This window comes from Meriones unguiculatus, chromosome 12, assembly GCF_030254825.1.
Source record: "Meriones unguiculatus strain TT.TT164.6M chromosome 12, Bangor_MerUng_6.1, whole genome shotgun sequence".
Taxonomy (NCBI): Eukaryota; Metazoa; Chordata; class Mammalia; order Rodentia; family Muridae; genus Meriones; species Meriones unguiculatus.
Window position 1 is genome coordinate 2,722,592 of NC_083360.1, and position 12,000 is coordinate 2,734,591.

The 12,000-nt window shown below is 41.7% G+C and overlaps 1 protein-coding gene across 1 annotated transcript in view; it reads right to left on the reverse strand.

Moving 5' to 3' along the window:
- Dthd1 (death domain containing 1) overlaps positions 1-12,000 on the reverse strand; it is a 74,648-nt gene that overhangs the window by 41,775 nt on the left and 20,873 nt on the right. Inside the window, exons 6-7 of the mRNA XM_021658058.2 lie at positions 5,576-5,740; positions 2,223-2,512 (exon numbers count right to left, since the gene is read on the reverse strand). Of these exons, the coding sequence (XP_021513733.2) occupies positions 2,223-2,512; positions 5,576-5,740 (455 nt within the window). The remainder of the gene's footprint in view (positions 1-2,222; positions 2,513-5,575; positions 5,741-12,000) is intronic.

A 12,000-nucleotide genomic window follows, 5' to 3' on the forward strand; every position in this document is an offset into this window, starting at 1 on the left:
AAATGAAAAGTTGTATCTGTGCCAAGGGACATACACAAACAAAAATAAAGTAAGGCCCTGAAACAAAGACCGCTGGACAAGGTCCAGTGAGGATTCTAATATGAACAAGAGTCTCCTGGAGTCAGACAGTAGAAAGAATTGGGCTTCTGGCCTGACTCGGTTTCTTTGAGCGAGGGAGAGATCATCTCTATCCCTCCTGGATAGTCCAGCACACATGTTGCCAGTGTTAGGCTGTGTTAATTTAGCATATGACCCTGGGCACTGGTCAAGGAACAGACCCACTGCCTGTGAGAACAGCAGCTCAGTCCTGTTTAGGATAATAGGTCAGCATCGCTGCCACTTTGCTATTACAGGAAAACCATTTGTATTATTAGTTTGGGTGGAGTATTTCCGAGTAGTGACTATCTCTCTTTAGAGAGCTTTCTTTGACTGTGCACTGTGGTTCTGCTTCAGAACTTAAGCATCTTTCCTACCCTTTTTTCCCCTACTCTTCCAATGACTGAGATGCTGTATGTAAGAGTGAAAGAGATACTTTAGGCTGGAAGATACTGGTTAATAATGGGTCTCAGGACTGACTTCAAACCTCGTTTCCTTTGTGAACCACAAAGACTGTATAAAGTCTTGGAGCCGTTTTCTGAATGAGACATAGTAGGCATCATGAAATTCAATGGAATGCATATTAGTCTACAAATATGCAGAGGGTGTTACAACACATCAAGTGCATAGCAAGGTTCCTGATTCAGAAACCCCATACAAATCCACCCTTTGGTTCTCCTTCACACTTTGCCACTATAGGTACACCTTGAGACTCTACTTTACTCAAGGAAGGAGTTGCAAATAGGAAGGAGTTGATGAAAACAATGCCCACATGGCAGTTCCTCCAAAGAACTTTAGTTCTCTTCTTTCACCTATGTCTTTACTCTTCTTCTGTTTTATTCTTCTCGCTTCCTCTTTCACTGTCTTGTATCTCCTTCACCTCCCCTAACCACTCACTTCTCCCTCCTCCCTAGCACTTCCCATTGCTATCATCTTGTCCATTCTCCTGAGTTTTACTGTATCTTCATTCATTCACTCTACAGTCATTGAAAGCTGAGTGCTGTTGGGGCCAGAGGATATTGAACAAGGAAGACATGACCATCGTCCATAAAATCCCATTCCAGTGAAGAGTGTCTCCTGAGAACATAAATAAAACTCAAACCTAGAGGTCAATAATTTCTCATTTTGATGTGATTTGATATGGGAACAAGAGAAAGACTGGATGAACGTATGAATGAGAAGACCGCAGAGTATGTTACCAAATCTACTATTCTTTAGCCTCTTTTGTACCCCAGACCATTTTCCAAATGTGGAATGTGAATGTGCTGAAAATATACCTTAAAATGTGCAAAGTAAAATGATGTGGTTTAAAATAAGGAGCTACATGTCGTATTTCTGATCATATCTCTCTTGAGTGTCCATTGACCCATGTTGGATTCTTTGCTGGTCACATTCAATAGTTTGGATCATTTTAGGTGCAATGGAGGGTAATATAGTTCTATCAGAAGAGTATCAGATGGATTCTCCTGGACTTGTAATGGGTTCACTTTCACATAAACATAACAAAATGAAAATATGTCAAAAACACATAGAACACACTTCACATACTTAATGCCATGATTTAGCTACCCAACATGGGGTACTAATTATTTCTTCTCGAGACTGGGTGGCCCACCAGGAGCTGCGGCAACACAGAAAGTATTAGTCCTGAAACAACTAAGCTGGAGAAAGATCAAAACTCAGAACACACAGTTTCTATCTGAATGTGCGCTGCTTTCGTAAACTATAAAGGCAGCATTTGTAAGTCAAATCATCATAAGGGCCACCTGTCACGTGACATGTTTCTCAACAGATTACGATTACTGTAAAACACATTCTTGCTGAGTGTAAGCAGGGTGTGTAAGCAGGATCTAAGGAGTTGTCACAAGGGAAAGTTTATGCTAACCTAAACTCAGGAGGCAGTCAGGGTGAAGACTAGTCCTAAGGGAATGCACTTAGAATTTGTCCATTAAACCCCACATGCCTCTGTGCAGAGAAAAGTGCCTAGAAAGACTAGAAGCATATAAATATTTCTACAAATTCTCTAAAGGGAAGTCTTTCTGAGTAACACAAATTTGGGGTTTTTGCATCTAAGGTTTTGTGGTTTATAGTCTGTAGAATATACAAGAATATTTCCTCATACTTACTTGAGCCAAATATGTTTCCAGTAAATCTTAAAAGAAGTTGTTCTCCTTCTTTTACTTGGAAATGTCTAGATGATTCTGGAAGTCCTCCAAACCCTTCCGAGCGCAAGTTCTTCAGAGCCGGATTTAACTCCTTAGAAGGCACCACTAAAATAACCACGCTGTGCGGATTGTCCTTCCGGTGTGACAGCACAATGCAGGCGGTGGTGCTGAGCGAGGCTTCCTCTAAAGACTTCACAAAAGAGACCAACTGGCTATTGTCCACTGAGGAAGACAGGTGGACTACAATGAACCTGTTCAAAAGGAGAGAGACAAGCCAGGAGGGAAATAAAGCACTGAAACACGTCAGACCCAAGAAAAACAGTTATTTTTCTTTACTTTCACTTAAAAGCAAAGCAAGGATTCTGATGATCGACTAACGACACTAAGGAAAGACTTTAGTGAAACCTGTCCATTAAGAAGCCTGTTCAGATCAGCTAAGCTCTTTGTTTCTATGTCTCTCGGTATGTTTGGCTGTGTGTTTTGCATGCGCATGTCTGACTGGGCGCATCCATCTGTATGTTTTGGCGAATGGGCACACGTATGTGCATGCATCTAGATCAATGTTAGATCTTAGCTACGTCTCTCCTTCCCTCTCCACCTTATTACTTGAGGCAGACTGGCAGTAGTGAGCTCAACTGGTCCCCTAGGCTATCTGGCCAATGAGTTCCAGAGGTCTGCCTGTCTCTGTTCTTCTCAATATTTTAGTTGCAGATGCAGGCTGTTATGCTAAGGTTTTTGAGTGCTGGGGTACATAACTGAGATCTTCCTGTTTGTAGGCCCTAGCTTTGTTCACTGGGACCTCTCCCTCTGTCTCAAGTTAGATTGTAAAACATGCTTTTGGTTATTGTTAGGTGGTTTGCTCTTGCTATGTAGCCCAGCCAGTCTTTCCTCAGCCAGTCACATCATAATATTACAAGTGTACACCAGCACATCCCCCTCTAAAACATATCCTTAAAGTAATCATCCTGTCTCAGGTGAGCTGTAAAGTACCCCAATGTTTTAATTACAGACGCATGTACGGCATAGCATTTCAATCAGCGACTACCTGCAAATACTTGGGTGGTCCTGTAAGAATACAACAGAATTGGGAAATCCTATCACTTAGTGACGCTACGGTCTTCGCGCCACAGTACAAGCACATTACCCGCACGTCTGTGGTGATGTTGGTTTGAGAAACCCATCACCCTGCCAAGGTATGAAGTTACGTACTTGATGATAGTAATGAACAGCTATGTTACTAGCTTTTGTTCTTACTATAATGTACTTTTGTCATTAGTTTAGAATGTACTCTGTTTACATAGTCATGACCTCCAGAAGGGGTCCAGAAGAAGACACTGCAATCACAGGAGATGACAGCTCCAGAAATGCTGTTGCTCCTGAAGACCTTCTAGTGGGACAAAGTATGGAGGTAGAAGGCAATATTTTGGTGATTCTGATGCTATGTGGACCTAGAAAAATGTGCATGGGTGTCTTGGGCTTTAACAACAATGACAAAATTCTTAAAAAAGAAAAAAAAAATGTAAGGGGAACAGTCTTACAAAGCCAAGCATTTTTTTTTTCTAATTGTTGCTACAATGACCCACAATTTGAATTTTTAGATGTATGAACAACTCAAACAATAGTAAGAAATATTTATGATTTTAAAAGCCACAATAACTGTAGTCTCACCAATGACGCCTGGTCTACAAAGCCTTCAGAAGCACACAGATTCAGTGTTCACTGACTCACCCAGAACCATGCTCGGTCTTACAAGTCCAGCTCGTTGTAAAAGAGCTACACGACCATGCTTTTACTGTAGCTTTACTATGCTGAGGTATGTTTTGCTAAACAATTTTTTGTTTGAATGCGTTGGCTCTAGTCTCATATGGTGCTCAGTACAGAAGCGCGCTGAAGAGTTTGGGTCTACATCCATCACATCTCGGGTGTCTGACGGGCTCTGCCCCCAGGGCCTATGTGGGTGTGCTGTGCTTTCTACGATGGTGCAGTTGCCAAGGTTTGCAATTTTCATGCTTCCATCATGAAAGTATGGCTCTAGAAAAGCATCCACTCAAAATAATCTGCTCACATAACACAAATATGAAGGACTGAAATACTCATGTCCACTTCTGCAATGGGACCTTTCCATGGTTCTTCTTTTGGTTTGAACTGATAAACCATATTCTCCAGCACTAATGCACAGAGTGTAACATTCCATGTCCCAGCAGGAGTATATAAGTTAAGGTGAGCTCACTAGGATGACCCTGTTTCAATATTACTGATGTTCTCCGAAAGAGAAATATTTAGCATAATAAGAAGTACACAGAGAACACTGTGTGAGGAGGCAGATGACTGTTTATAAGCCAAGTTCAGGCTTCCGGCAGGACTTCTTCCCTTGAAGTCCTCAAAGGGAATGAACCTTATCAACACTCTGATTGGACACACTGAGCCTCCAGAACTGTCAGATAATAAATTTGTGGCATTTTGTTACATCACACCTGGGAAACTGATACAGACTTAGATCCCAGAAGTAGACAAGTTAACCCTTGATTGTCCTCCAGAGAATAGAAGACCTAGTCCAGAGCAGCCTTTTCCCAGAGACAAGGACTGCCAGGTTGCACCATGAAAACCAACAGCTGTGGTATTCCATTGCTCCCCTGCAGCACCAGGCTGGAGAAAAATCAAGTCTAAACCCGTTTTCCTCCTGTCTTCCCTGGATCCCTTTGCTTCTTTCATCCCTGGCTGATCTTCCTGACCTGAGAGGCCCCATCCATCAGTCGCTTGCCCATCTCACACTGTGTTTCTGCAGAATTCAGCCTGGATAATAACAGAGGTAAAGTCATCATTACGAAATGAAACCTATCTTTAGACATGTGATTGTCTTTCTCTGTGAGTATTTACTTCTCATGTACCTTAAAACTGCCTGAAACACTCCTCTGATGGGCCGTCTAGAAAACATGGAAATGAGGGTGCTAAATGAAGGGACTGAATTCAGTTTATATCTGCATATTTATGAGGTGAGCATACTACGAGCAGTTAATTACTATAGTGCGGAATATAAGAACTGAGGGTGCTGTTTGGAAACTATTTTGGTGTTGAGAGAAACCTATACAAATAAAGCGATGTTGCAAGTAGTTTTGAAAGCCCTACCTAAGCTATCGTGAGCAAAACTGCAAACAGCATCCACGGCTAGTGGGGTGTGCACTTCCAAGTACGCCCTGAACGACAGCTTATGTTTCTACCTGAGCAATAAGAAGGTAATCTTGAGATTCCATTCCTACACATTAATGGCAGGCTGTAGGAGAGTGCCATTGGCCAATTCTCCCCTGTGGCCTCACCTCTCCAGGTGCTCGCTTAATTCAAATGATATCAAGCCGCTCTGGACAGTTCTCACCACAGTGTCATCAACAGCAAACCAACCACTGTCTCTGCTTCTGAGTCCTAGCAATTTCAAAGTTTCACAAGCGTTGTTAAGGGGTTTTCTGATGGATGCACTTTTGGTCCTATAAAATCATAACAGAAATAGGTAAACTTTACGTAACAAAAATCACATTTAACATATGAACTTCTCATGAAATGACTAACTTAATAACAATACATCCTATATATATTATGTATTATTACTTATCCCTATAATGGAGAGAAGGGGTGACTACAGCCTTTACTTTTAGAAGTATCTGCTCGGTATCATAGTATTGCCCATTTATAGCATGGGGTGGTCTGCTTGGTACTAAGAAAGAGCAAGGATAATACTCAAGGATCCTTGCAGAGTAAAAAATGTTAATGTAAAAGCATAGATTTAAGAATTGAGTACATTTCACTCCTGGCAAAAGAAGTTTAAGGTAACACTTAGAAAAATAATCTCATATTTAAACTCTGAGGACTCCATTGTCTCTTTCACATTGATTTTTTTCTCCCTTAATATTTAGATTTTCTTCTTAATAAGTGCCCCATTAATTAATTTCCATATTTCAGAGCTTTGCAATAAAAGGGAAGTGATGAGCCACAGTTTCTGAAATCCTACATAGACACATTACAAAGAAAGCAAACCATATTGGCTGCTTGCCAACTAGAGCTCATTCCACAGACCAGTTCTTCAGAACCAGCCAATATGGTTTTCTTTGCAAAGCTCTGGACTATGGAAATTAATTAATGGTGCACTTAGCCAGAAGAAAATCTAAATGTTAAGGGAAAAAGAAAAAATCAATATGAAAGGGGCAATGGACTCTTCAGGGATTGAATATGAGATCTTTCAGGAGATCTCCCCTTGGGTTCATTTAAGCAGCATCTGTTTGTCACTCCCAAGAGCAAAAAGCCTTTTACACCAAGCATCTGCGTGGGAAAACATCCTGCAGTTTTTTCCAGGGGACAGCAACAGTCTAGCTGCTACCAATCAGGATCTATTTTTGTCTCTGTCTGTCAGTCTGTCTATTTCTCTCTCTGTCCCTCTGTCTTTGTCTCTGTCTGTCTTTCTGTGTATGTGTCCCTCTCCATGAATTTGTGTAGTGTGAGTGTTATGCATGCATGTGTGTGTGTGTGTGTGTGTGTGTGTGTGTATAAGTGGAGTCATAAAAGTTATCTCAGTTTCACAGACTGATATGTCCTGTGATTTGAAAACAAAGAATTGGTATAAACCTAAAGTATTATTTAAAAACAAAAAACAAACAACACCCCGCCAAAAATTTTTTTACTGGGATTTCAGGGAGTCAGACAGAATAAAATAAGAAATTGGGGGAGGGGCGGAGCCAAGATGGCGACTAGCACACACAGTTTCTGAGCTGCGGGATACCTGATCTTCTGAGTTGGAGAATGGAAGGACCCCCAACCCAGGAAAACCACAGCGAGGCTTTCTGAACACCAGAGAACATCGCGGGAGGTGAAAACTTTGGCCTCCGGTCACCCGGAGACTTGCTTGGGGAAGGAGAGAAGCGATCCTTTGTTCTTGGGGCACTCCCTTCCCCCAGACCTCCTTCCTCCTCGGCACAGCAGCACAGCGGACTCATCTTTCTCAGCGCAGACCTAACTGCCTGGGGTATACAGCCGCTGAGACGGAGCCCCAAGCACTTTAGCGGCAGACAAAAGCCAGCAGTACGTGCCCCAGAGTCCCAGATTCACGCAGCAGCTGCACCATCCTCCCAGGGCTCGAATCTGCTAGACACCATACTAGCTCCGCAGGATCGCCATCACTGACGGTGCGGCCCGCCCAATCCCACAGTGACAGAGAATACGCTATATACTCACCGAAACCAGGCAGAAACGTCATACAACCTGGACACACCAGGCACTGGGCCTCCCAAGCTTGGAGAGCACAACGAAGAGATCCCAGGACTTCCCAGAAAGCATTGGGACTAGCAACCCAGTCTCCAGTTACAGCGGGACGTGGCGGCAGAGCAGCACTGAACTGGTGGGGCACCACAGCCCTCCAGTTTAAGACTAACCAGGACCAAACCAGAGAACAGAGAGCCTGGTTACCCCATCCCTGCTGAAGTGACCACCCTGAAATCTCCAGCTGCAGCAAGACCTCAGAACCTGGCAGTGACAGCAGCACAGAACTGGCGGAACACATCAAAGAAGAAGGGCCAAACCAGAGAGCAGAGAGCCCCGGATACCACGATCTCTGCCAAGAGACCTGCCTGTAAGTGAGTGCACCCTTGAGAATCTGCAGTTCCCCAGATCCTGGGTCCTTCTAAATCAGAAGCCAGGCATCGAACCCCCCTCCCACCCACATACCCACTTTGGGAAACAGAGGGGCACTAGGGACATTGAACTTCCTGCCCTGTGGGCCTGATTGAGGAGCTAAGACAGTTAATGCCAGAAATTGCGCTGCGATCATCATTAGCGCCTGCGACATATACAGTGCAGAGCCCCTCCCACACACTCAAGGGTTCAACATTAGCCATCACTCTGTCCCTCGAGAAACTCATCCACGCACACTTACACACACAGACACACGCGCGCGCGCACACACATGCTTGCATTTGCCCCGTTTGCGCCTGTGTACTTTCCTCCCACAGGTACAGCTAGTCCTCAGCACACGCTGAGAGTGCTCAGCTTCCTGAAGAACTCTCCAGACACCAGAGAGAGACAGCACCAGTCTGATCTGCAGAATCCAAAAACAAACAGGGAAGGTTTCAGATAAGCCAATAGCCAGAGGTAGGCGAAAGAACACTTCCAACATAAATCAGGACATCATGACTTCACCAGCAAACCCCAAAATCGATGGATACACCAATTCAGCAGAAGCACAGGAAAATGATTTTAAAGCCAGGCTTGCCCAATTATTTGAGGCTCATAAGGAGGAAATGAACAAGTCTTTCAAAGAGATGGCCAGTCAATTGGAGGCAAAGAAAGAAGAAATAGACAATATCCTTAAAGAAACACAAGCAAACATAGCCAAACAAATAGATACACAAGTAGAGGAAAAATTAGTGGCATATAAGAAGGAAATGAAAAAAGAAATAGAGGCCATCATAGAGAGACAGGAATCCAAATTCAAACACATGAAAGAAATGGTGCAAGGCATGAAAACAAAATTAGAATCAATAAAGAAAACACAAAATGAGAAAACCCTTGAGCTGGAGAACTTGGAGAAGAGATCAGGAACCACAAAAGTAAGCATCACCAACAGAATACAAGAGATGGAAGAGAGAATCTCTGGAGCTGAAGACACACTTGCAGAAATGGATACTTCTCTCAAAGAAAAAGTAAAATCAGAAAAGTTCCAATCACAAAATATCCAAGAAATCAAGGATGCTATGAAAAGACAAAATCTAAGAATAATAGGAATTCACGAAAAAGAAGACTCCAGACTCCAAGGTCCAGAAAATATTCTCAAGAAAATCATAGAAGAAAATTTTCCCAACTTAAAGAAAGAGATGTCCATAAATATACAAGAGGCCTACAGAACTCCAAATAGACTAGACCAGAAAAGAAACACATCACGTCACATCATAGTCAAAACACTAAATCTACAGAACAAAGAAAAGATATTAAAAGCAGCAAGGGAAAAAGGCCAAGTAACATATGAAGGTAGACCTATCAGAATCACACCGGACTTCTCATCAGAAACTATGAAAGCCAGAAGGGCCTGGGCAAGTATCATGGAGACTCTAAGAGATCACAAATGTCAACCCAGACTACTATACCTTGCAAAGCTTTCAATCAACATAGATGGAGAAAACAAAATATTCCATGACAAAACTAAATTTATACAATATCTACACAGCAAACCATCCCTACAGAAGATACTAGAAGGAAAACTCCAATCCAATGAAAACAAATTCACCCAAGAAAACAGGGCATACAGATAATGTCCCAACAAAAATGAAAAGAAAACAAGCAATGAAACAGGGTTAGATCATCGACTCCATTACAAAAGGAACTAACATGCATTGGTCACTATTATCTATCAATATCAATGGACTCAACTCACCAATAAAAAGCCACAGGCTAACAGAATGGTTAAGGAAACAGGATCCAACATTCTGTTGCATCCAAGAAACACACCTATGCAACAAAGACAAACACTACCTCAGAGTAAAGGGCTGGAAAACTGTTTTTCAAGCAAACGGTTCCAGAAAACAAGCTGGAGTAGCCATCCTAATATCTAATTAAAATAGACTTTCAACCCAAGTTAATCAAAAAAGATAAGAAGGGCCACTATATTCTCATCAAAGGAAAAATCCACCAAGAGGACATCACAATCTTGAATATCTATGCCCCAAATACAAGAGCACCGACATTCGTAAATGAAACACTATTAAAGCTTAAATCATACATTGATCCTAATACCTTAATAGTGGGAGAATTCAACACTCTACTCTCACCAAGGGACAGATCAACAAGACAGACACCAAATAGGGAAATAAAAGCACTCACAGAATCCCTAAATCAAATGGACCTAATAGACGTCTACAGATCATTTCACCCAAACTCAAAAGAGTACACCTTCTTTTCAGCACCGCATGGAACCCTTTCCAAAATAGACCATATAGTGGGCCACAAAGCAAGCCTCAACAGATACAAAAGGATTGAAATAATCCCTTGTATACTATCTGACCACCATGGACTAAAGCTCCACCTCAACAACAACAGAAACAACAAAAAGCCGACACGCACATGGAAACTGAATAACTTACTACTCAATGACAGCTGGGTTAAGGAAGAAATAAAGAAAGAAATTAAAGACTTCCTAGAATTCAATGAAAAGAAAGGCACAACATACCCAAATTTATGGGACACATTGAAAGCAGTGCTCAGAGGAAAATTTATAGCACTAAATGCCTGCAAGAAGAAATTTGTAACATCACATACAAACAACTTAATGGCCCAACTGAAAAAGCCTAGAAAAAAAAGAAGCAGATACACCCAAGAGGAGCAGACGGCTGGAAATAATCAAACTAAGGGCTGAAATCAACCAACTAGAAACAAATAAAACTATCCAAAGAATCAATGAAACAAAAAGCTGGTTCTTTGAGAAAATCAACAAGATAGACAAACCCTTAGCCAAACTAACTAAAAAGCAGAGAGAAACTATCCAGATCAGCAAAATCAGAAATGAAAATGGGGACATAACCACAGACATTGAGGAAATCCAAACAATTATTAGGTCATACTACAAAAGCCTATATGCCACAAAATTTGAGAATCTAAATGAAATGGATAATTTTCTTGAAAGATTCCATCTACCAAAACTAAGTCAAGATCAGGTAGAAAGACTGAATAGCCCTATATCTCCCAAGGAAATCGAAGCAGTCATTAACAGTCTCCCCTCCAAAAAAAGCCCTGGACCAGATGGCTTCAGCGCAGAATTCTACAAGACCTTCAAAGAAGTGCTAACTCCAATTCTCCTCAAGCTATTCCACAAAATAGAAACAGAAGGAACACTGCCAAACTCATTCTATGAAGCCACAGTCACCTTAATACCTAAACCACACAAAGACCCAACAAAAAAAGAGAACTTCAGGCCTATCTCTCTTATGAACATTGACGCAAAAATACTCAATAAAATACTTGCAAACCGAATCCAAGAACACATCAAAATATCATCCACCATGACCAAGTAGGCTTCATCCCAGGCATGCAAGGGTGGTTCAACATAAGGAAATCCATCAATGTAATCCACTACATAAACAAACTGAAGGACAAAAACCACATGATCATCTCCTTAGACACGGAAAAAGCGTTTGACAAAGTCCAACACCCATTCATGTTTAAAGTCTTGGAGAGATCAGGGATACAAGGCACATACCTAAACATAGTAAAGGCAATATATAGCAAGCCTATAGCTAACATCAAACTCAATGGAGAGAAACTTAAATCAATCCCTCTGAAATCAGGGACAAGACAAGGCTGTCCATTGTCCCCATATCTCTTCAACATAGTACTTGAAGTCCTAGCCAGAGCAATAAGACAACTAAAGGAGATCAAGGGGATACAAATCGGAAAGGAAGAGGTCAAAGTGTCACTATTTGCAGATGATATGATAGTATACATGAGCGACCCCAAAAATTCAACCAGAGAACTCCTTCAGCTGATAAACACCTTCAGCAAAGTGTCAGGATACAAAATCAACTCAAAAAAAATCAGAAGCCCTCCTATATACCAAAGACAAAAAGGCTGAGAAAGCAATTAGGGAAACAACACCCTTCACAATAGCCACTAATAACATAAAGTACCTTGGTGTGACTCTAACCAAGCAAGTGAAAGACCTGTTTGAGAAAAACTTCAAGTCCCTGAAGAAAGAAATCGAAGAAGATATCAG